General features: G+C 42.1%; 3 protein-coding genes across 5 annotated transcripts; 2 read left to right on the top strand and 1 right to left on the bottom strand.

The window, feature by feature from the left end:
* The first annotated feature begins 2150 nt into the window (after positions 1-2150).
* zgc:158689 (uncharacterized protein LOC791177 homolog) lies at positions 2151-20115 on the top strand. Of its 2 annotated transcripts, XM_062538498.1 has the most exons (16): positions 2151-2594; positions 5457-5579; positions 5850-5925; positions 6940-7026; positions 8520-8581; positions 9303-9374; positions 10755-10892; positions 12061-12213; positions 12844-13023; positions 13289-13856; positions 14021-14258; positions 14717-14782; positions 15424-15607; positions 16178-16232; positions 16670-16710; positions 16796-20115. In XM_062538498.1, exons 2-15 carry the CDS (start codon positions 5532-5534, stop codon positions 16678-16680), a joined length of 1938 nt encoding a protein of 645 aa, XP_062394482.1. In that variant the 5' UTR covers positions 2151-2594; positions 5457-5531; the 3' UTR covers positions 16681-16710; positions 16796-20115. The 2 variants fall into 2 exon arrangements, with proteins under 2 accessions (XP_062394482.1, XP_062394481.1); XM_062538497.1 differs by lacking the exon at positions 16178-16232.
* Positions 20116-20708: 593 nt separating this feature from the next.
* On the bottom strand, positions 20709-22476 carry ndufa3 (NADH:ubiquinone oxidoreductase subunit A3). Its single transcript, XM_062538496.1, has 4 exons — positions 22400-22476; positions 21843-21914; positions 21599-21676; positions 20709-20912 (listed from the first exon to the last, which is right to left on the bottom strand). The coding sequence occupies exons 1-4, from the start codon at positions 22407-22409 to the stop codon at positions 20821-20823; spliced, it is 252 nt and encodes an 83-aa protein (XP_062394480.1). The 5' UTR covers positions 22410-22476; the 3' UTR covers positions 20709-20820.
* Positions 22477-22479: 3 nt separating this feature from the next.
* Positions 22480-25018, top strand: tfpt (TCF3 (E2A) fusion partner). 2 transcript variants are annotated; one of them, XM_062538493.1, is made up of 7 exons: positions 22480-22535; positions 22664-22703; positions 22823-23053; positions 23286-23356; positions 23465-23534; positions 24138-24290; positions 24402-25018. In XM_062538493.1, the coding sequence occupies exons 3-7, from the start codon at positions 22823-22825 to the stop codon at positions 24474-24476; spliced, it is 600 nt and encodes a 199-aa protein (XP_062394477.1). In that variant the 5' UTR covers positions 22480-22535; positions 22664-22703; the 3' UTR covers positions 24477-25018. The 2 variants fall into 2 exon arrangements, with proteins under 2 accessions (XP_062394477.1, XP_062394476.1); XM_062538492.1 differs by having other exon boundaries at positions 22480-22703.
* The last annotated feature ends 36 nt before the right edge of the window (positions 25019-25054 follow it).

Raw genomic sequence — 25054 nt, 5'->3', positions numbered from 1 at the left:
TAAGTTACAGTGGTTAGATGGACATGGAGCTCTTCAGCTTATTACCTGACAGGCTCACTCACTCCCACTAAGTTCCCACTAGTGTGTCTAGTGTCCACTTGTCTACTTACTCAGTTTGTGTGCAATTAGAGTATCTGTACTGAACTTACTGCACATTTGCCGAAATTGCAGACGAGAGTGGCAGCCTTTTTCAGTAGTTACATGTCTTTTTACTCTAATATTTCCGAAAATTGCCCTCAGGCTGAATAAAGTGTCTCTGTGTGTGTGTGTGTGTGTGTGTGTGTGTGTGTGTGTGTGTGTGTGTGTGTGTGTGTGTGTGTGTGTGTGTGTGTGTGTGTGTGTGTGTGTGTGTGTGTGTGTCTCTCTCTCTCTGTCTGTCTCTCTCTCTATCTATACAAAGAGGTCACAGTCTGGACAAAATGCTGAACTGCAGCTACTGACTGACCCACTAACAGTTCAGGAGTGAAGCTACCACTAGGGGGAGTCGTCTTCAAAGCAATCTCACGCTGTGCATACAGCGCTGTAGCCTAGTGGAGGCTGAACACAAGTAAGCAATTTATCCACCATTGAAATTTCAGGAATAGAGTCCATTAGAGATATTAGGGTTAATCCATCTCTTAAAGAGTTTATTCCCAAATTGCAATGTTTAACATTCGAAAATCACAGAATTATCCACATTCACTCTTGGATTTATGGTTGTTATAAACAGTGGACAACAACCTCCAAAATCTGATACCTCATGGCACAGTCCATCTCACCGTGATCACAGAATTCATAGTTTACCCACCTCTGATTTTACCTCTAGGCCTACACCCCTGCATGTCAAACTAGATTTAATGCAGCAAAAATATGTTTACCAGTGAGGTTGGTGTTTTTTAATAGAGGACCAACAATAATATCATCAACAATAACAACATTTGTTTATCTGAAACAAGCATGTAATTATCTAGGGCCTTGAAGACCTTATGTCATTGGTCCCTCACTAAATCAAGGGCTGGATGCATTCCATGCATAGCTGGCATTAGCTGTCAACCACTTTGTTTTACTAATAGGCTGCAAGTAGATCACAGCCAGCTCGTACATACTCAGTGAATGCTTCATTAGGGCCTACATTTTTAACGCCACACTGTCGAATAAGGTGGAATAGTAGCCTGTTATCGCTTTAACTGAAAGATATGGGGATCTTTCACCCCTCAGGATAGAAAAGTCTTTTGGTTTTGCTTAGTTTGGAGATTTAAGCCCCCAGGCCTATTCTATGATCAGGTTCACAACTTCCTCTGGGTTATCCCCCTGAGGTTTGCCACTAACCTACAGTTTTGGGATACAATACAAACCCTTGAAATTGTTGATAAGATTAATCAGTCCTTTGATTATCACCAATTATTTGCGGGATGTTTTGAAATGAACTATTTCCATTGGCCTAATCCAAATAATGGAATGCTTGATTGTTTGATTAAATTATTCTTTGAGAGAACATTGATTAACTTGTATTGTGTTTTGATGACTATTGAAGGATTTGTGTTAGCTAATGAGTTCTGTCTGGTTTGACAGCTGTCAGTCTCTTCTCACTTAGTCAGTTAAAGTGTGTCCAGGTCTATGCTAGTTGGAAACAAAACTTCATGGTATGGTTAGGTTAGCAACAAGTAACATGGCCTCAAACAATGTTGACTAAGTTGTCTGAAAAAAAGAACACTGCTTGCAGATGATCATCATTCATAGAAATACAGTTTTTAACATTTCGTGTAGGCCTAGGCCTGTATTTCTAGCAAATGTGAGGCTTTTTTAGGCTATCTCAGTGTCAGTGAACAGAGCTGTTGAAAGCAATGAAAGAAAGCTGGGTCTATCTGATAGAAAAGTAAAGTTATTAATATGACTAGGCTACTACATGTGAGAGTTACAACTGAGTGTCCCAAACGAGTTCTTTCTATTCGTGAATGAAAGAGTGGGAGAGGGGCGGCGGATATGGTCCAATGATGAGCGGCTAAAGGGCCGGGCGGCTCTGCGTTAAAAAGTTCAAGTCATTATTCTCCAGCGCCGCTATTCACCCCGCAGTCCCGTTACCTCATTGTTATTCAGTCCGAGAGAGTGAGCGAGGGAGAGAGAGAGGGCTAGTGAGGGGGAAAGAGAGAGAAGACATTGTCCGTGTAGAGGGAGAGAGGTAGAATGCATAACTGAGGTTGCATGCGTTAATTGTCGTTTTCTACAGATTATAAAGTGAAGTGGGAATGTAAATCTCGGGGAATTAACCGCGATTTTACAATCTTTTGACCGGGCGGTGTGAGCGTGAAGGCATGAGTTTAATCTGGCCAACAATGAAGAGAGGTACAGAACGGCACCAAAAATCTGACCTCAATTTGAGTGAATAAGGCTGGAGAGAGAGAGAGAGAGAAAGAGAGAGAGCGAGAGAGAGAGGGTGAAGCAAACGAGGGCACTGAAGGGGGGAAATTGAGATTTAGTGCAGTGGTGGGTTCAACCATCCACCCCCTCAAACGACGGGGGAAAGTGAAAGGCTACAGAGTGCCGAGTGAAAAAAAGTAGACAAAGCCGAACGGAGTTATAACGAGTCGTCTTTTTCTACGATGACCACAGAGACGGTAAGCCCTCGTTGAAAGTCGTATTGCATCAAGTAGTTGTAGTGAGTTGATCCGGTGGACAGTTTGATAAAGATCAACAGGTGGTGTGTGGGGAGAATTTCTGAATTAGTTTGAAGTGCTCAGAAATGTCTAGGCTAATGCAGGCTACTTGGTCATAACTTTGCTGTAGGTTTCCATAATGACATTTTAATTACATTCTTTGTGACTGATTAGGTTGCAGTAGTTGCCTAACAAAATGGTAATGCATAAGGTCTTTTTGCAATGCATTAGCTGTCCAAGAAAAGAGAAAGATCAAATGCATGAAGATGGTTAGTAGTTACACAGAACATAGGCCTCTGACTTGGAATCTAAATGTGTAACTGTACAATTGGCTTGTAACTTTCATGCAATTCTTGAAAGACTCACCTTGAAACATTTTACTGCCATCAAGTGTGATTTCAAAGACTGTGTGAGGTTTCTAGTGAGAGTATTCTTTCTCTGCACTCTCATCAGCTCATTCAGTGTCCAGAGCACATAAAGCATGTTTTTCCCGTAAAAAGCCCCTGCATGCGTCCCTAAATATTTATGTTGGTTGCATACCTGTGCAAAGTCTCAGAGATTTATTGCAGTCCACCAAGCACCAGAATAACCAAGGTTCAGTTCAAGGGGAAAGAAGAGCTTTTAACCAAACAGCAGGGCCAAACGGGGGCCCTGCTCTAAAAGCAGGGAACTGCTCAGAGTAAATGTGAAAATCAGCGCTTGCTAATGAAGGGACTGAAAGGGCTCCACTAGAGAATGTTGGTGAGCAGCATCCTGTTAAGTTTGGGAGAGAACAGTAAGCTCTGTGTGATGGTGAGTGAGTGCCTGTGTGTGTGTGTGTGTGTGTGTGTGTGTGTGTGTGTGTGTGTGTGTGTGTGTGTGTGTGTGTGTGTGTGTGTGTGTGTGTGTGTGTGTGTGTGTGTGCGTGTGCATGTGCATGTGTGTGTGTGTGTGTGTGTGTGTGTGTGGTGGTGGGGGGTTGACGGAGGGGTGTAGATGGATTGTCTGTGTCTAAGTGAGTGAAATAAACAGGGGGAGAGAGAGAGATAGCGTTGGAGAGGGAGTCAGGGTGACAGACAGAGAGAGAGAGCGAGAGAGCGAGAGACTGAGGAGTGGGAATGTTTTCTTTTGGCCTTGCTCTATGACTTGATATGGGCGACAGTTTCCCTGTAATCTCACTTAGATAACACACATATGCATACACAAACAGTGCCAGAAGTGTGAACCCAAGGAGGAGAGGTTGTGTGTGAGATCGGATCGTTTAATCCCAGTTGGAATTTCGGCCTTGGCTGGCATATTCCAGCAGATCTTTCCAGAGGAAAAGTGGTGTGACAGGCCGGGCTGTTTGTTCAGGAGGTTGACACTTGGTGCCTTGACTTTCATGGCCATTGTTCTCATCAGAGGCACTAGACTTGTCTGACTAAGTATAATAAATAGCTGCATTTACGCATACTGATAATAACACCGGCTGGGTCATCTAATCTCAAAGTCAAAATAACTTTGCTGCAATGCATTTACTGTAACTGCACTCATGATGTAGGACTAGTGATTGCAGATGATAAGTTCACAAGAAGGTGGTGTCATTGGAAGAAACTGTGAGTGAAACATTGCAAATTCCCATCATTCGCACGGATAGGAGAAACGACACTTGTGCTGCCGGGTTAATTGATGTCTGGGAAGCTGTCTGGTTTATGGGCTGTGCTATTAAGGGTTTGCTTGTTGAAAGGCTTTTGTCAGGCTCTGCTGGTTTTGTCATTATGAATGGACTTCCAGGCAAGTGCATTTGTCAGTGATTGTAAATGTCCATTGCCTATATGGATATAGCACTACAAGAGCAACTTGTTGGGAGTTGATTTGTGTTTTCGTAAATCCAAAAAGATTTTATTATGCTTCAAAAGCAAGGCTGTGTGATATGACCAAAATCTCATATAAGGATAAGGGTCATCTAACATCCTGGTAAAGATATCTTAAGCACATTTTCTGCAAACTCCATTAAAACATGGTAAATAGAACCAACCACATTCAAAGGCCTTCCTGTTCCTTGTTGAATCATGTACAAATAAGTCCTTAAAGCAACACAATGTGGTTCCTTTACCATAGAATAGCAACTTCAAATTCATTTTGAGGCTACATTGACTTACAATAGGGAGAATGGAGGCTCTGATATTGCCAATGTGAGTCTGGAGTGCCTGGCATTATGTAACATCGCTGTCGGTCTTTTTAGTCGGTCTGGATGAATTGGGTACCCACTTTGCCCTAAGAGGATACCCAGTACATTGAAAATTGATGACAAGAGGACTTTCTACATTGTGTTATGCAGTACAAATAGACCTTCAGCGACCTGCCAATAGTGACTGATCTCATCTATGTTATGTAGCCTATATATTTCTACTCAAATTTGACTAAAGGCTGAGGCTAATTTTGGACCCTGTAAAGAACATCATCATGTAACTATATCAACGATATCCCAATATGACGATATAGTTGCAAGTCTTATCATGGAGGAATTATCACATTATAAGATAGGCCTGCTATCTTGGTACCTATAAGAGCAACTGCAGTCAATTGATGGCGATTACAACATCTTGTCAAAGGACTGCAGTTGAGAATTAGCTGGCTGTCTAACACAGAAATGCTAATAAATGTGCGCTACAGAAATTTTAATAAATGTGTTTGTCCTGAATGAATGAATGAATGAATGAATGAATGAAAATGAAACTTATACATGACATAACACAGATATGATATGGCACAGCCCTAAAAGCCCGTGACCATGACATACTAAATTGTTTGGTGTTTTCAGATGAAATAATCGCAGTGTTCTCTGTGATGTCTCATTTTAAGGGGTGTCTAGTCCACTACCATAACGTCTGATATTACCGTCTGAGAGGCTGCTGGCAGCGCAACAGGGGAAACGCAATGTCTCGCTCTGAAGAGATCAACAAGATGACTGAGAACGTATACAAGGTACAGCTGTGTTCGATACTGCACTGCAGTTTGAAAGACTGATTAACTATAGGTAGTAAAATCACAGAGGTCTGTTCAGCTCCTGAAATTTACTCTGTAGTATCATGTTATTACTGTAAGATAATGATTTCCTCAAAACGGCCTCATTCAGCATTGCAGTGCAGCCAAATCCTTCAAGTGTTTCGCCTTACTTTGGATTTATAACAGTGAAGGCGAAATACAGCCACTCATCATTTTTGAGCTCATTATATTTGTTTTATGTATGTCCAGGGGATTCTGGACCAGTTCAATCCCAGTCTGAAGAACTTTGTTGCCATGGGGAAGCATTATGAAAAGGCCCTTGCAGGTACGGCTTCCATCACCTTATAAAAGATCTTCTTTGCATGTCTTGAAGAACTGAGTACAATATTAATCTAATCTATAATGGCAATGAGATGTTTTAGAATAACCATGTTAAACGTGAGTAACAGCTATCAAAGTACTAGGATATATTATTGGTTTCAACTTTAAACAAAGTCATCAATTTGAGACGCTCAGTTTGACAAGAAAGCAGACATCAGCTAAAAAAATCTAGCCCAAATTGGGGATCTGTCTTAACGGCACTCAACCTGTTACACATATGAATAGGTGGGCCTTAAGCAGAAAAGGTTGAGAACCCTTGCTTTAGAACACTCATTTATAGTATGTTAAAGTGATAATGGTGGCTGGATATGTGGTCAGCATATTCAGCATACTTCCCAGTCCCCTGGGTGAAGTATTGTAGATGCATAGAGGCATAGCATTCTTGTCAATCCTTAGTGAAGTTAATACAACTCTAGGACCTGTATGTTTGGTCTTCATATTATTTTATTGAGATTCAACCATTCACCTGTTTACTTATACCTCATTACATTCTATTAACATTCAGAAGAGACTGTAGTCTGTAGAGCATTGTACACAAGAGGAGTGTGATGATTCTAAGGAATCTAATGAAACATATTGGACAGAGGTTCCATGCCACTGCAAAATACTGTATGATACTGTATTTTGTATGTACACCATACCATAATCCTTATACATTATCATTACACATTTAGCGTGGTGTGTTGGAGCCATTGTGCCGTTACTGTATTGCTGGTTACACAGTTGTTATGTCGAGAGAGCTTTTGTTGCCATTAACTCAGTCAATCAGAGGCTTAATTGCTGTTATTGTTGATGTCGTTCACGGTGGTTAGAAATTGCTTGTGCCCTTGATGTCCCGTGAACAGACAGGAGGGGAAGAAAATTGACACAAAAAAACGTTGGGATGAACAAGTGGTTTTATTGAAAGGGAATGTTAGTCACAGAATGTCCTAAACTCTCTCCTTTGCCTTCTTCACAGGAGTGACGGTGGCTGCCAAGGGCTACTTTGATGCACTGGTCAAACTAGGGGAACTGGCCAGCGACAGCCAGGGATCAAAGGAGCTGGGTAAGAGGAAGAGAGAGAGAGAGAGGGAGTGTGTGTGAGAGAGAGAGAGGGAGAGAGAGAGATGAGATAACAAGTGAAGAAGGAAATAAAACAAAAGTTATGAAGTGATAATTGGTGAAGAAGAATGTGAGAATGAAAAAAGACAGCTCTGGAAAGATAAGGAAGGGAAAAGGAAGGTTGAATGAAAACCCAAGAAAGAAGACAGAGAGTGAGAGATTGAGAGAATGAGAGAGGGAGAGAAAGAAAGAGAGAGAGAGAGAGAGGGGACATTGTTGAGAGATTAACAACACCACATGATCTCATTGTACTGCTGAAAACAGTGGGGGAGGGAGAGAGGGAAGGGGGAGAGAGAGAGAAGGAGGGAGAGGGAGAGAGAGAGAGAAAGAAAGAGAGAACGACAAGGAGACATGCCAAACCCCACACACTGCGCAGTACAGTTCGGTGGGAGCCTCGGTACTCTGAGCTCCAGGGCAGCAGTCCAGCGCAGCAGGATGACACCCAAAACAAACCGGCCTACAAATGGACGCACACAGGCAGCCTGGGCTCCCCATCAATGCAGCCTGCTCTCTTCAAACTGGGGCCATAACTCTGGATCCCACGGAGAGCGCTCGCTCCATATGGTAGCCTCGAGCACTGTAAATCAAACAGCAAATAATGTACAAATTGGGGAGGGAAAAATAAGGCCTCTGCCAAAAACTTCTCTTTCTTATGAAGGTTAGTTGGAGTTGGACTTGTGACAGATTGCTGACTATGGTTCGTTTGCTATCGGTCACGAATTCTCCACAAACAATAAGTGGTTTGAAGTGAGCAAGTTATTGGCCTTAATGTTCCATTTGTTTGCTTCGCTTCTTTGAAGTTCTGACAGGTTGCTTACATACCGTGCCACTTCATGGGCAGGGGATTCACATTAGCTGTGCTCTCATAGTTGTGATTAGTCACACACACTCACACGCTCGTTTGGCTTACATGCGGACAAACATCTGCTTTTGTCATGGCTCAGGGACAGTAGAAACCTCCTCTATTGGCGTGTTAGACAGCTCACACCAGATAGCTGAGACATAAGTTAGGATGGTTTGTTACGTCGGAACAATGCCGGTGGAATCATCATTTCCACTGCAAGCGCAGCATGTTGTTCTCCCGCCAGACCACCATGGCTGTGCTCCCCAAGATGGTACTTAACCAAATCAATGCTAAACAGAGAGGTATTTTTTACCTTCCTATGCCTGACTGTTGGCCTCACTGTAATATTTCCAGTGGCTCTGTCTCTCCCACTGTCTGAGTTCATTTCTGCTTTGAATGTAACTTTTTTTCCCCTCTGTGTGTGTGTGTGTCTGTGTGTGTATGTGTGTGTGTGTGTGTGTGGGTGTGTGTCTGTGTGTGTGTGTGTGTGTTTGTCTCTCTCTCTGTGTGTGTGTGTGTGTGTGTGTGTGTGTGTGTGTGTGTGTGTGTGTGTGTGTGTGTGTGTGTGTGTGCGTGCGTGCGTGTGTTTCCAGGTGATACACTGTTCCAAATGGCAGAAGTGCACAGGCAGATCCAGGTCCAGCTGGAGGATGTGGTGAGTGTCATGTGATCTTCTCTGCACACCCTTATGTCTTAAACACACTCACACTCAGGCCTCAGACGTGACCCTGCCATGGCAGCTTCAGTCTATGGACAAGGGCAGTCAAGACAGGCCTGACCAGCTAGCACATAATACCTGATACAGCTTCCTACCCGAGACAAGATACAGTACAGCTTTAAACTGGCCTGGATTCAATGCCTGGTGCACTGTGGGTGCTTAGTGTACCTTCAAATTGTTGAGAAATTAAATCCAAACATGTACTGTGTAATTTAGTTGGTTATTTTTTGAGCAATGTACTGTAATTCTTGAACTCCTGTCATTTTTATATCCATTATGTTTTTGTGGTAGATACTGATTGTATTCTCAAGTCCATTGCAGATATCAATAATATTTGATTTTATAGCAATTAAATAGCAAAAAGTATTTCAGTATGGAGTGGAGTATTGTAAGTAATCCCAATATGCCATGTAAGTTGGCCATTTCAGAATTTGCTCATACGTGTGTGGTGACTCATGCTTCATGTTGTAGATCCAGTAGGAAAACTGCAAAGACTTTCCAACACATAAGCCAAATCTTTCATGAGTTTAGGCAGTGCACAAGAAGTTTTCAAGAATCTGTTCCCTTCTCTCTCTCCTCCTGTGCGTGTATTTGTGTGTGTGTGTGTGTGTGTGTGTGTGTGTGTGTGTGTGTGTGTGTGTGTGTTGCGTTTTGCCAGCTGAAGCTCTTTCATTCGGAACTCCTCACTCAGCTGGAGCAGAAGTTAGACTTGGACATCAAATACTTGACCGTAAGTGTGCCTGCAACAAACGTAAGCCGGGCCTGCCCCTTGCAGAAGGAGGTCACACACTTCTGAAAAGAACTATATTATAGTGCCGTCACGAGAGGTTCTTAATTATTACGTAAGAAAGCGGAATGAGTAAAGACTGAGCACCCGGCCCGATTAGCATCGGCTTAGACCAAATCAGCTGATAAATTGTTCCTCTGTGTGTTCTGTGGTGTTCAGATATTTGTCGAGTAAAGCGATCGCGGAAGTTTTTCCATGCTTTACAGATGCTAGGTTCATCTTTTCCAGCATTCATGGATTCATGAATTTTGGCACCTCTGGGCATCTCTATGCTCCTTCATCCCTGGGTCATAGATGTGCCGGTAGAGGCACACTTGCTCCGAAAGCTTCATCTCGAACTCGTCCATTTCCTGTTTGTCGCGTGCGTCTGAAAAAAAAAAAAAAAGAGTGGTGCACGACACCTAGGCGCGCAGGTTTAAATCCTGGCGCGCCTGCGAGAACTACGTCATTTTGGCGTCACATTTTCGTGTGACAGGTCGGCCGCGTCGAGTATACATCTACCTTTAGGCACATGGCCTGCAATTAAGGTGCAGTCCATGACTTTAACCCGATACCCTTTTGCCAGCGAATTGCTCCTGAAGGTCGACCAGCTGTCTGTTCAGTGTGTGTGGTGTACTAATGAGAAGCTGTGTTTCATACACCTGGTCTGTAGACGGGAGACAAAAACAGTGGCTCAGACCGTTATTAACCATTACAGCCAATCAACAAGGGACATGGAAGTGATTGAAGTAATTTGATTGGTTGTTGAGCTAAATAATAAAATCTTCAGCTAAACATTTGCCAAAACCACAATTATTAGATATTTATCAGTGGTCAATTTGTAAAATTATCGCAACATTTATTCAAGGTATAATATGGTCCTGCACTAGAATCAAGTGGATGAGCAAATATGAATACCACAGGGACACGTCAAATGTCTTATCACAACAGTGTTAGTCCTTATCCAAACAGAAAGGACCTCCCAGATACACTTTCACTAAACATTGCACTTTGTCAATTGCCTTTTTGAACTTGTTTTTGAGGTCTAGTTGCTTCTCTTCTAGTTGTAGTCTCAGATGTACAATTGCTCTTTGATACAAGGGTGGGCGGTGGGGTGAAACATTTATTAATGTTCACACAAAAGCAGTCAGATGTGTTTTCCTTGCCTTATTTCAACAGTGGCTTTCAAACTGACATTTCCTGGAGTTTGGTTATCGTCTTACAGCAACATTTTAGCATTCCCTGCTGACTAGGATGGAGTTGCCAAAGACTCCGTATCATTTCAAGGGGTCTTCCTGGGAAAATAAAGGAGAGGTTAAGCAAATGAAAAATATCCATTTCCAGGCGACACTGAAGAAGTACCAGAGCGAGAGGAAGTCCAAGGCGGAGTCCATCGAGCGCTGCCAATCCCAGCTGAAGAAACTGCGCAGGAAGAGTCAAGGAAGCAGACACCCCAACAAATATGGAGACCGAGAGATGCAGGTACATGCAAAACATTGTTGGAACTCAGAGTGGTATTGTCATTGTCATGGTCAAAGATTTTGTCACAAGTTTTAAGACTTTTAAGTTAGCATAAGAACGTTTACTCTCTGATCCCAGAAGCAAGAAACAAGAAACAAGGGTGAACTCAGTTTTAGTCAAATGAGGGCCACGAGTTCTCCATCCTTTCATTGCGGCATGAGAAGATGATCAGAACAGGCCACATGTTTTTGGTATTACCTGAATATAGATGCTACCTGTATGGGTGCTTTAATCCAGATAAGGCCAGTGTGCTTTCACACAATCTATCACAGGAAAGTTAAAGGATATTGAGGCCAATTTAGCTCACCTGTTTAAATGCAATACACAGGAATCCGTTTCTTAACCTCTGAGTAAAACGGCAAGCCAAGAAGCTAAGAACAGTCTCTGTATATCTTGGACTGTGTGAAAGGATATTACTTTCTTGGGGGATTGAATCAGACATAAACGCCAAACTCCCTGTAAAACGTTGTAATGTTTGTAAACTGTTGACAAGAGTGTTAATAGTATTGAGGTTCTGCCGGTTTGGCAAGTGTAAGTGGTATGAGAAGTCAAGGTGTGTGTATGTGTGTGTGTGTGTGTGTGTGTGTGTGTGTCACAGAGGCAAACAAAGCAAAGAGGATGAGATTAACCAGAAATCTGGCTCAGCTGATTTGAGGCCAAAAAGTGAAAAGCTGAGATTTGGAAGAGAGAGAGAGAGAGAGAGAGAGAGAGAGAGAGAGATTTGTGTGTGTGTGTGTGTATTCATGAGAAAAACAGAAAGAAAGGACAAAAGGAAGAAGGAAAAGAATAGATTGTGCAGGAAAGCAAAGAACTGGGGAAGGGAGTGACCCCTGGAAGAAAAGGTTAGGTTGGGAAAGGGGAGTTATTTTGTAATAGAAATCCTGGTATCACGGCTTAACAGACAGGATGTGATGTCATTTTTTCCCTTTAATCAGTTCCTGTATAGGTTCTCCATCTGTGAAACAGTATATACCAGCTGTGAGCATATCAATCAGTTTAGGCTCTGTGGAGGTTTTTTAGGCTCCTATGTCCACATGTCATTATATCAACTAACAATAAAATACTACTACACTAACAGTATAACCTGTGAATGGAGGCTTATTAGTCTTTCTGTCTGTCGATCTGTCAGTATGTTGAGCTGATGAGCAGACGACAGGGGGAGCTGGACACGCTGGTTGCCGTGGGTTACCGCTCGGCCCTGACGGAGGAGCGACGGAGGTACTGCTTCCTGGTGGATCGGCAGTGTGCCGTCACCAAGCTGCTCATCAACTACCACTGTAAGGTGAGGAAAAGAAGCACAGGAACCGCCACACAGACAGAGTGAAAACCTAAATGACCATAGAGCTACTTTGATACAATGTACAGGCCTGATAGAATTCAGACGTGGTGACTGAATTCAGGCTTGAGCTCGGCCATGTACAATGTCAAGAAAGGCTATTCTCTATATCGTCTTTGAATGTATTTGATCATTTCAGGCACAGATAATTTCCTATCAGCCCTGAATTTAAGTGTCAACTATTGCCATTGAAACGATCACTATTTGTTTATAATTTCAGAAGTTTCCATTGCTAACTTATCACTTCACTGGCTGGCGACCTCGATAGATAGTCAAGATGGTTTAATTTTTTTAAAATAAATCTGAACTGAAAGAAACCGAGGTACTTTTTGGCCAAGACATTGACACTGGTCAGCACTATATTTGGTCATCTAAATAAGGGTAAACATGGCCTTTCCTGGCAGTAGGAATTAGGGTGAGAAGGTCAAATAGGACTTAATCACAATGCACAAATATTTTACCTCTCTGGAAATCAGGTGACTTGGAGTTTAATTTCAGTGTGAAACTGTGCTGCCAAAGATTACCCAGGGCTCTGGCCTCGGTCTGCTATGATGTTGCGTTCTCTTTTTTCACCAGGTGAGGGAGCTCCTCTCTCAGAAACTGTCATCATGGCAACAGTCGTGTTCTCAGCCCACGAAGCTACCAGAGAGAGCGCTGAACCTGCTCCGCCACACCGTCCCACAGACCTCAGGGGCTTCTGGGATAGCGGAGGTCCTCCGGCATGCCAAGCTAGGGTCAGGACAACCAGGGGAACAGGTGAGATGCCTGAGATTAGTTCTCTTCTTTTTTTGCAGGTCAGGGACTGTCACACCAGTGTGAGGAAAGTGTTGTGTAACATTCTAAAGACTGTCTGGATTCATCAAATGTAATGTATGACTTGTTTAGAATCTCACATGAACACACTCTGTTTTTAGAATATTCAGAACTCCCCTGCTGAAAGGTTCATAATTTATGCAAACAGAGTGATGGTACCGTATTTGTCTGACGTTTCTCTCGCTTTTCTCTCCTTGTTCCCTCTCAGAGGCTGTCTGTGCAGGAGGTCCCACCTTTACTCAATGGCGATCGCTCTCAGCAACAGCGCACCGCCCAGTCCTCCCAGAGCGAGAGTCCGTCCCAGACCTCCCCGGGGCCCCAGAGCTTCCGAGCACTGACCGCCGCCGTGACCGGCAGCTCCCCTCTTCACACTTCCCCAAGCAGCAGCAACGGCAGCACCACCACCGCCAGCACCAGCAGCTCTGGAGGACCCGCGCTATCCCAGCATGCACCTCTGTACGTCACCACCTCCAGCAGCTCAGGCCTGCCGTGCCCGCTGGCGTCTATGCCCCCCATCTATGCCACCCTGAGCCCCGGGCCTCCGTCCTCACACAGCAGTCCGATGCAAGGCCTCACTTCTGCTCCCCACAGTCCTCCACTGCCCCATAGTGCACCTCTCTCCAGGGCCATGACCCCCGTGCCCTCTGGGCACATGGGCATGGGCAGCTCTCTGCCCATTGGTCACCCCCAGATGATGAAGGCCACAGAGGTGTACGCCACCTCAACACTGCCTCTACCCAGAAGACCCATGAGTGAAGCACGAATAGGAGGTGTGGGTAAGGAATCTAATGGATCTAATAACTTGTTAAAAGTCCTGTAGCCTTCCAAAACCATTCTCATCATGAGACATAGTAGTAGAACTGTTCTATTGACATGAAACAACTTTCTTCCACATTCATTACACCCCCCCCCCCCCTCCCCCCAACACTCTTTCAACCAGGCTCTACTCTTCCTCGAGTGCTTCCTCTGTCTCCACCAACCCGAGTAGAGGCCCAGTTTTCCCACGCTCCCTCCACCTCTATTGGAGGAGGAGTGGGAGGAGGTGGAGGAGGAGGAGGAGGAGGAGGTGGTGGTGGGGGGTCATGTCTGCTGCCCTTCCTCCCAGGAGACATCCTCATCCTCCTCATCAGTGAGCCCAGGGACGGCTGGCACTATGGCCAGAATGAGCGGACAGGACGGTACAAAGACCCTTACCCTACACTACAACTACACGCACTCACACACGCGCACCATACAGAAATCAGCTTCTAGGCACACCACAGCTTTTGCATGCAAACACACATTGAATGATATTGATATTCACACCAAATCATATTCATAAAATATATGCATATATGATCTTGTGTATCTTGTGTATACCTGTATAAGTAATTAATATTATTAATGATTTACATAATATATGTTGTGCACTACATACCATAATTGTTAACCATCGTGATTGAATCAAATCAGGCGTGGTTTAGTGCAGTTAACTGTAAGAGGTTTTTTTGTGGATAAACTTGCCCAATCCCTGCCTTAAAACCTAAGCCCTTACCACAGTCAGTGAAGCCAGCAAGATTAGAGTAAAAATCCAAAGTTATTCAACAGCTTTGCGTGTTACAGGTTACAGATTACATGTTTTGCTTTATTTCTGCAGGAAAGGCTGGTTTCCTTTCTCTTACACTCAACCTTTCCCCAGCTCAGCGGATCAGCAGGAGCCAAGGTACGGAAACACGTAAGTACTGTATTTGTGAACATGACAAAGCATTTTTAAAAACAAGAAACAGGAGGAGTATCTATATACAGTCAGTCTATACATAGCACATAAACGTGATATCCCATACATTCCTATCCATGGGAAGTCTGTCACTTCCTCAATAGATTTGTTTTTGTTTGTTTTGCATGGAAAAGACGTATGCTGGTTTGAATTTCATCAATTTTTTTTTTAACACATCTATTACACATCAATCCTCTTTTTGGATTGTCAGCTCTCTTCTGCTAACCAAAGCTCCATTGCAGCCCTGACATTAGTCCATCATGGCACGTCAGGGGGGGAAAGACTAAATAAAACACTGCACCATGACCCAGACAGAACATAAATCAGTCCTGTAGTTACATTTTTATGCCTGAATTCATTCTGAGGGATTTCCAATGCTGGAGGTAGATTCGTCCTCAGGTTTTCCCAAAAACCCATGTAAACCCTCTGCTCAAAACCCTCTCCTCTCCTCTCCTCTCCCTCCCTCTCCTTCTCTCTCCTCTCCTCTCCTCTCCTTCCCTCTCCTCTTCTCTCCTCTTCTTTCCTCCGCTTTCCTCTTCTCTCCTCTCCCCCCCTCTCTCCTCCTCTCCTCTCCTCTCCTCCCTCAGCTCTCTTCTGCTGTCCAAGGTCAACAGCACCAGCACGGGGCAGCTGGACAAGCTGGAGAGGCTGATTCCATCCGGCGCGCTGCTGCTGAGCCCGGACTCTGAGGACGAGGGCTCGGTCTCCTCCCAGAGGGTCAGCACCTTCAGGCCCCGGCCATACAGCATGGTCAACCCGGACACCAACCAGGTGAGAATGGCGCTACCGGTAGGATTTATTTAAACCCGAATCATTGAGACTGAGCCCTCATTTATAAGAATAGAAAGAATAGAATAGAATATATACTTTTTTGATCCCGTGAGGGAAATTCGTTTCTCTGCATTTAACCCAATTTAACCGAATTAGTGAACACACACAGCACACAGTGAACACACAGTGAGGTGAATCACACACTAACCCAGAGCAGTGATAAGGAGTATAAGGCATTCATTCACCCATAGGCTGATTTAAGCTATGTTTGCATACATAGTACGTACAGTACTAGGTTCTGTATGTCAGTGGTAGTGTAATGGGGCGGCGGTAGTGTAGTGGTTAAGGAGCTGGGCTGCCGTGCGGTAACCTGAAAGTCATCAGTTCAATTCCCGGCTTCCACTGCTGACTGCTGGGACTCACACATAGACATGCAGATATACAAGGAACTCTAATATTCGACTAAGCACAGTACCATACATAAGTCCTGTCTTGGTATGTCCTTAATGCTGTGGTGGTGAAAGTCAACCCAGGTGGCAGATTTCTCTCTGCTTCCTTTTTCCCCTACAGCAGACTGCTGCTAAAGTGGTCAACAGACAACAGATGGACAGAGTAAAAGTAGAAGGTGATATCATTAGTATCAGTGCTTTGAAAGAGCAGCAGATACTTGATTTGAAACCTTTGCATAACTTATTTCCAGCACAATTGTTGGATAATTGCAGTATTTACATTAAACTGATACAATGCTTTTTAAGATGTGGTTTATATATTGCATATTTCCAATATTTCTCCCAGCCCATAAATAATCCCTAACACGTCACTAAGGTTACTCTGAAGGCCAACCCCGCTGGCAATTTGACACGCGTCAAAGCTCAAGTTTAGAAAACTGTTCTGTCTCTTGAGCATCAGATTCATACACGCGAATGTCGTCGCCAGTGGGTGTTGGCCTTAATGGTCACCAGAATATGTACTGCAACACTTACAGTACAGCTGCATCTTCACAGCCATGAATTAACCAAGGTCAACTAAGCGTTTGCCTCAATCTCTCTCTTCTCGCCATAGATCTCATCTGAGTTTGCCTCACCACCTCCCTCACCAACCAGGTAATTACACTGTAAACCACTGTTAAGTAGGACTCTATCGGCATCTCTCCTATTTGCTTTAACCCACATGTCCACTCTTACACAGGACCAACCCCTTCGCTCACATCCGCCTCAGGAAGACGGTGACCAACGACCGCTCGGCACCGGTCATTGAGTAGGGGACGACGTGTCTGTTGAAGCATCAGCTTGCTGGGCTTTGGAAACCGACATAAAGTCCTAAAGCAATGACACACTAAATGCTTGTTTGGTGACTTGGGTGCCTTTAGGTGTGCTAACAGCTTCTCACTCTACAGTCCAATACTGGCAGTGTCTATGTTAGAGAGGAAAGAAAAAAAAAACAAGTTTTAGGTGATGATTTTCATCAAAACTTTGCTAAGTTTTTTAAAAAAGTTACTTTCTTTCCTAACATTCGGTGGATATTTAAAATTCCCTCAAAAAAAAAAGAAAATCAATGAAAATACATTATGGAATAGCTATTAGGGACCACCATGTTTTATAGTGGTTAACAATATTTGCTAATATACTCATAATGTCTCCATTTTAATATCAACTTTCACACTGGAATGTGCCATAGATATGTCATTATGTTGACCTAAGCTTACTTTAGTATGGCTGTTTCATTAACGTGGTCGTTTCCATGGAGGAGTAGCTTATAGACAGGCATTGTGCATGGATTTGCAGCCTCTTCACCCTGTAAACGGGGACCAGGTTCTGAGTAGAGCACTGAATAGTCTGTCAGACTGTAGAGTATGTGCATAGCATAGCATTAACGCTGGTGGACTGTTGAAAGTGAATATATATATATATATACTGTATGTGTGTGTGTTTTTGCTTTGTGCCACTTCCATACCTGAGGCTTGTGAAGTGTTGCATATGAAATTTACTTGTCTTGATAATGTCCACTTTTTAAACATATAGCTCATAATGGGTAAATGATTAATATAAACCCTATAATCTTGGTTTAAATGTAGCGTATATCTTTTGCTAAGGAGGACAGCAATGGAGATAGCAGTTGAAATTGTATAGCAGTCGTCATAACCACAAAGTATTACTGCATAATACATTTACATCTTAATTATGTTCTTTGATATGTTTCAGCATCAGGCGCCTATATTAGTTTTTTTTTTCTTTTTAAACACATAGGGATCTGGCTTTTGGTTTATAGGCTAATTTATAGGCAAATAATATCTGCTAATTTTTTCATGCCTTTATCTATTGATTTTAAGTTCAGCAATCATGATTATTTGAACTATTAGGTAGACAAGACAAAATGGTTAATGTGTGAAAAGTGGCCAACGCAATTTTAAAATTAAATATTGTCTTGTATGGTTGAGGTACTGAGTAGCAAAAGAAGTGAGTTGATGGATGTGGAAAGAGGCAGTTTTATCTGACTGGAAAGGGTTGTTTGGACATTTAAATGTCTGTGGTGATGTAAATGAAAGCAAGAATTAAGATGGATATCACCGATAGTCTTTATGTTTTCCCCCACTGTCTCTGTAGTTGAAACTTAGCTTGTTTCCAGATCACCATCATAAGTCAGACCTGATGGGTTTACATCAACTGTGTGGACTGAAAAGAAACTACAGACCATATTCCATCTTCTGATGTACACCTGTATAATGTGGGTGGCTATCTGAAGGTAGACCTTGGTCAAAAGCTAGGGGCAAGAAGGCTAAGGCTGGAGCTGGAGCTGTGGCGTGTCAAATGGAATGGAAAGTGTGAAGTGTTCTGGAATGTTGAAAAGTGTAGGAGTAAGTGTCTAAGGCTAAGTAGTGTTTAGATTAGATTCCTTCGTTGATATTTAGCCACTTTGTGTCGCATTCACCCTTCATTATCAGTGGTTTCCTCTCCTGTCCCATCAAGGGAAGCTGTGTAAGATTCACAAGTGAGACTAATGAACTGTTTAACAGTGTATTGTACAAGGCTTCTCAGCAGGTTAAGAGTTTATGTGAGTGAAATTTACAATCTGTCCCCTTGATTTTGAAAGAGCATCTGCTGAGACTTATATATGTACAGTTTATTCCCCATTTTCTTTTGGATGGGCATCCACTGTGAGTATGTTGCTAATAGGTCATTTTTTGCAAAATGCATAAGGAAGTAAGACAACAAATGTTTTAACATTAGGCTTGTTGTGCATTGAAACTGATCTAACACTATTACGCAGACATGATGACATTATTAAAACTGATACTGTAACTGATCATTTTGCCTTGAGAGTCAACATCCGTCATCAATATAACTAGAAGTATCAGAGCTAGAACCAACCTTTCATTGCCTCTGTTGTGAAATGCATTGCATGCTGTGTTTATGCCAACTGCCAAGATATTGATTTGGACAAAGACAACTTTTATCATGCACTGTGTTGTCAAGGTCAATAGATTTGTTTTCTATTGTTTTCCGTCTTTCAACTTGAACAGTTGACATTTCTCGAGGATAGTTTACATTATGGGCTAAATTGCTAACAGGGCATTTAATTAAAATGAGCATTACAAAGAAACATTGGCTTGTTTTAACTGGGCTCATCCTTTTAAGCCTCCACTTTATAAAGGAAATCCTGAGCTGCGGATTCAAAGGAAATCTACCAAGGAAGAATCTAAAACTTCATGGGTAGTTTGTCAGACAGCTGTACTACCATTAAATCACACCCAACGTCACTCATAGGATGCTGATATCCGATCAGCAGAGAAAATACGCAAAATCAAACTATTCATCAGTTTACCTGTTTTCCCCAAGATGTACTGTATGGGTGGAAGTTGAAAGTCTGTGCTTTGCCTATCTTAAAATTTATAACATCATTACCCCATTTCCATAATAATACTGCCTCAAAGTAGTGCAAGGATGACATTTCTTTTTTCCTCTGGCATTGTCTGAGATACCTATTTGCATTTTTTTGTGAAGACCCAGCTCTGTCTGGGTAGAGTCCTGTATGCTGGATTTGTTTCCATGTCAGATGGAGATTGCAGAGTTTTAGCACGGTATGAACTTCATGCTCCTATTTTACTAAAGGTATGGCAACAAAAAAATGGTCATAAAAAAATACACCCTGAACATTTTGTCATGCAGACCTTTCAACTTACAAAAGAAATGCACCATTTAAGTTCATGAATTTAGAGTTAAAATTTTGCAACAGCAAACCTTTAGTAAATCCGAACCTGAACTTCTCCATTGTAACTTTCAAATCTCCTGTCTCAATGTATAGGAGACTTTTGGAAGAAAAAACAATTCTGTATGTGAATCTATACATTGACTTCTAGAGCACAGACCTGTGTTATGTCCTGCACTTGGTCACACAGATACTATGAATACTCTAACCAAGAGTCAGACACAGAACTGTTCTATTGCATCATTTATGTACGTTACTGTATGTTTTTAAAGATGAACTCAAATAAAGTATGTTAATCGTTACAGTTACTGAAGTGTTGTTGTGAATTTGCAAGCATTCCAATGAAACAACAGAACTAGAAATAAGTAAGGGACAATGTATAGAACGCCGCTCATTGTCAGGAAAATAAGTTCCGACATGGTGAACAGGACCCCAACGCACCCACACGGCTACTTACCAAAATGAAAAAAAAAAAAAAAAACTCCACAGGATATGACTCTTTACAATAATTAGTTTTTTTTGCTGAGAAACAAATAGTTCTCAACACAAGCTGAACTTGAATCAAACTTTCTTTAGAACACAGCTGATCGACAGTCTGCTTTCACTTCTGAATGAAGTTACATTGCAAGAAGTGACCAGACTACTTGGACAGTCCTGTGAAAGACATGAATAAGAAGCACAAAACCCATTTTCCTTGACAGTAGTCTGTTACACTTAGCAATGGTCTATTATCGAGAAATATCACACCTCCGAATGTTGGGAAAGCCCCTTCAAGTGAATGGAGCATACTGAAGCATTATGAAAAGCCGTGTAATAAAGTGATATCTAGCATACTAGCCCCAAGGTGAGCTCATAAGGAAAGCTTAGCCTTCAACAGTAAGCACTCAGTCATGAATGTGTTTAGATAATAAAGGACATTTATTCAGCATCATCCAGTCAATAGTACTACTTAGACAGCGGGAGGGTGGGACATGTGGAGGTCTTTACAAGAGTCAGTGTCGGGAACCTTAAAAGTTCTTCAGCCATTCCAGACTTGGGCCCTGTGGGTCACTCGGGTGACCGGGGATATCTGGCATGTTCCCATCATCTCGGACTGGTACTGCACAAGGACATGAGGAAGACGAGATCAGTTAAATTAACTCCAGGCAGAGATACGGTTAGGCATATTTGACCTGTTGCGTAAACTGAATGTGATAAAGGGAGTGCTTTCACACTTTAAACACCACCATAACTGTTTAGGAGGTTGATGTCAACATGATATAGGTCTACACCTGTCATGTTCTCCATGCCAACAATAACACTCTGCATTGTTTGTTTTCCAGTCCTTGAATGGGACTCAACAGAAGAGTTAAAATAGAAATGTCCAGATAGTGTAAGTAGTGAAAACATCACAAATTCACATGGTTGTAATAAATGCCTGGCATATTTGTAAGACACACTTCAAGGTGTTGAAGATGTTAATATGAGATGTGATCTGGGAAAACCCATCACATGATATATATATTTTTTTTCTTTTTAAACTTATGATTCTGATACCATCCTAGCAACATCCAAGATTTTGGGAGGATGGTATCTAGGATTTTGCTAGGGGACAGTGTCGGGAATGTTGCTAGAATCTTAAATTGGTAAATTTTCACCAGGGAGGGTTGAGGGTTCAACGGATCTTTCAATGCACCACGTGATGGGTTTTCGCAGATCACATCACCTACGACCAGTAGTTTGTGGACAGATACACTGCTGCCAAAGTCTTGCACGTGGGTGCTTTTTAGGTAATTGGAAACACACCTGGATAGGTGTATGGCGTTGCTCTGTTGATCATGCCAGAGTACTTGGTGTATGGGCTCACGAATGGAAACACAATAGCTGAAGAGTAAAGAACAAAATTGGTTTAATGTTCAATCGTTGACAAATGTTTTCCTTCATACGCAGGCTATCCACGTAGACAACAAAATGATATTGCAAATAATCCAACGAAGTCTTGCTTCTAACTTTAACATTTATCATTTTAATGTTTTCAGTGGCAACTTACCTAATACTCCGATGGCACAGGAAGCTGTGATTACAGGCTCCTTGTTCCATGCCATTTTCAAGAATGCTCCAACTGGAGCGAAATTAAAAAATGTGTTATTAACGCCGTCTAAAACATACATGTTTAATACACATTCAAATTACTGTGTTGACACAGTTAAGTGCATGTTAAGCTAGTCAAGGATCAAGCTAAGTAAATATTTCCAAGGAATTTGACGAATGATGTTAGCTTGGTTAAATTAAGTTGATAGTCCACTACAGTGACAGATTTCGATTCATCTGTTGCTACTGCGATTTCGATTTCGAAAATGTATGTACGATAATATATGATCACTAACAATATGAACAGCAGCAAAGGTTAGCCTATCTAATGAGCCGAAACACTGAACCAACGTCAGCTAACCCAAGGTCACCGGTCATAGCCTAAGATGGGGATATCAAACAATTCTGCTCGATTGTAAAGGTGTAATGAGCACCATCAATATGTACATTCAGCAAGACCACATAGCCTGTTCACAAATATGACACTTTAGAAGCAACGCCAAAGCTAATACTTACTGCCCGACATGTTTTCTTCGGGTTTGTGATGACGTATTAACTAGGCGACAGTGAGAGGTCTATGCATCTAAAGTGTGCGACGGGAACTGTAAAATGATCAAAATGAACATTTCAACTGCTAGGGAAATGAAAGAAGGTTAATTTGTTTTCTGAAGTTTGAAAATCTTTTTAATTTGTGTGTTGAATGGATTGACGTTCATATATCTACTCATGGTAACATCCTAAAATGTGGAATATGTTATTGTTTTGAACACAATTGTGAAGGGACGAAGTGGTTTGCTGTAACCTTGTACGTCAGCTAAAGGTAGAGGAAATAACCATACCATATAATCATATGCATGTGTTGACTTTATAATCGTGTGTTTTACATGTTTGATCCCAGCGTTAAGTATGTACTCGGCATTGTATCAATTGTCACGTTAGATGATGGAAGACTTCTCTGGATTGGCATTGCCCCCTCTCTTTGGAGGACACATTCTTGAAGCGGAGTTGGAACCTGACGGAGTTGAGCTTGGACCAGGGGAGGTAGAGCTGGGACCTGGAGGAGGAGAGCTCCTGGATAGTGGAGAGCCAGGGCCAGACGAAGAGGAGAGAAGAGAGCTTGACAAGAGGAAATACCAGGCACTCAGCAAGAGATGCAAAGAGATAGAACAGGTAATGAGAGGATGTTGCTAATTGTCTCATCCCCGAGTATCACCCGGTAGCTCTTGTGATAGATAGATAGATAGATAGATAGATAGATAGATAGATAGATACTTTAAGATAGGTAGGAGAGGAAATAGTCTTTAAAAGCATGTACAATTTTTATGGTATGCAAACATACTGGCAAGAGAGTATGCTGACCACTGGCCCACAGTCTGAATGTACTCCTGTTCTCTGTCTGTAGGTGAATGAGAAAATTCTTGGACGCCTCCATCAAGTACAAAGGATTACTCGGCGACTAAAAAAAGAGAGGAGGTGCTCTAGATTTGTTTTTGTTTCAAACTCCAGCATTATTGTGTTCATCAGTTTCTTCTTTAAGAACTACAGTAGGTGGTCTCAGTTATGTTATTCATCTCTTCACAGGTTTTTGATGAAAACGCTGGACTCATATGGAGACGACTATAGGAATGCACAGCTAACTATTCTCCTTGAGGTGAGGAGACCATATACGTAATTCTATTAACTAAGGCTTGTATCCCTATCCAACAATCTAGTTAGTTTGGCTGTTTACATGAGCGAAGAACAAATATGTTACTGCACCGGTTACATTTTAGAGAGGTTGAATAGCCTATTGATATTTAGACAGTATAGTTTAGACATTTTGATAAATGTGGGATTGCCGTTTCATTGCATGAATACTATGTTATCTTTATCTTATTTGTCCATATATCTATACTAGTACTATACTATACTGTTATATTACTGTGCTAACATATTGCTGGTCACTAGACTTTAACCTTGCACTGTTGCACTGTTGGACTTATTTGCACTACCAACTTGACACACACCTCATACTGGATCACAGAACCAATCCTCATTACACTCATGCACATCTTTATCTTTAGTATTTAGTATTTTACTGCTCTTTCAGTCATGTTGATTTGCTTTGTATCCTGTTTACATTGTAGTGTATGTTGCGTGTGGTGCCTTAAGCTGCTGGGACCTTGAAATTCCCCTTGGTGATCAATAAAGTATCTAGGAATGAACATTTGTTGCCAGGCAGAGTATTGATGACTTTTGCTGTTGTGATTCATAGGATGATGTTGGAGCCACATTGGAATGTCTTCCTGGAGCGGAAGATGTCAAGCCAAACGGCCATGCCAGTTCACCCTCTATGCCACAACAATCCACTGCTGGGACAAAAAAGAAGAGGCATCGCATTCCCAAGGAGAAAGAAAAAGAGGCACAGGTGAATACTGTATAAAACAACGTTGCCCACAGTCATTATTATGGACAAGTCAGTGGATTCGTTTGTCCGTATTGTCTTATTTTAACATATCCATAATTCCCATCCTGACAGACGGACACGGACCTCTCCATGCTGACAGATACACAATTCACAGGTTTCCCCAGCCCAAACTCACTCTCGCACTAACCTCTTCAGGAGAAGATTATGCTAGACCTGATGTGCCACCTTCAAATCGTACTGCAAGTTGTATGGACCCTTGATACAAAGAGTATGCATTGCTGGACATCTTATGTGCATTTGTTTGTATTTTAGTGTGATAAAGATGCTATTTTTTCAAACGTTTAGGATATTTAAAATAGTTTTGCAGCTTAGGCCAGGACATCAGAAGTTAGATCCCAGGGTGAAAATAACTTTTGAACTGACTGATGTCCAGGTTTGTTAGTGGTCCAATGATTTTTTTGAAACAGAAATGAGTCTTTTGTGTTTGGGTTTGTGTAGAATCTGACTTGATATTGTATGTTATCCACCTGACGGTGATCAGTGGCAGTTGTGTTGGCTGTGAAGCACTAATAGTTATTTTTTACTGGTTTTATACTACTGTATGTTAGCATGTAGCCACATAACATGACACAACAAGAAGTGTAAACAGCAGTGAAACTTCTATAAGCAAATTACATGCAATTTTTTATATCATTGTCCTATAAAAGAATTAAACAGATCTACTTTAATGGTCCCTGTTGTATTTCATAAACCACTCTTCAGAA

Source organism: Sardina pilchardus, chromosome 6 (assembly GCF_963854185.1).
Source record: "Sardina pilchardus chromosome 6, fSarPil1.1, whole genome shotgun sequence".
In the NCBI taxonomy this organism is placed as follows: domain Eukaryota; kingdom Metazoa; phylum Chordata; class Actinopteri; order Clupeiformes; family Clupeidae; genus Sardina; species Sardina pilchardus.
Note: the sequence above shows the minus strand (reverse complement) of the source record. Positions and strands in the feature narration are given on the sequence as shown.

Excerpts from the sequence above, each read along its gene's own strand:
- zgc:158689 (XM_062538497.1), top strand. The coding sequence starts at position 5,532 with ATGTCTCGCTCTGAAGAGATCAACAAGATGACTGAGAACGTATACAAG. Across the intron at positions 5,580-5,849 it reads TGACTGAGAACGTATACAAG|GGGATTCTGGACCAGTTCAA; the intron begins GTACAGCTGTGT and ends ATGTATGTCCAG. Across the intron at positions 13,024-13,288 it reads CAGGACAACCAGGGGAACAG|AGGCTGTCTGTGCAGGAGGT; the intron begins GTGAGATGCCTG and ends GTTCCCTCTCAG.
- ndufa3 (XM_062538496.1), bottom strand. Across the intron at positions 21,677-21,842 it reads CTGTGCCATCGGAGTATTAG|CTATTGTGTTTCCATTCGTG; the intron begins GTAAGTTGCCAC and ends TTTACTCTTCAG. Across the intron at positions 20,913-21,598 it reads AACGCCATACACCTATCCAG|TACCAGTCCGAGATGATGGG; the intron begins GTGTGTTTCCAA and ends GTCCTTGTGCAG.
- tfpt (XM_062538493.1), top strand. The coding sequence starts at position 22,823 with ATGATGGAAGACTTCTCTGGATTGGCATTGCCCCCTCTCTTTGGAGGA. Across the intron at positions 23,357-23,464 it reads CGACTAAAAAAAGAGAGGAG|GTTTTTGATGAAAACGCTGG; the intron begins GTGCTCTAGATT and ends ATCTCTTCACAG. Across the intron at positions 24,291-24,401 it reads AGAAAGAAAAAGAGGCACAG|ACGGACACGGACCTCTCCAT; the intron begins GTGAATACTGTA and ends CCATCCTGACAG.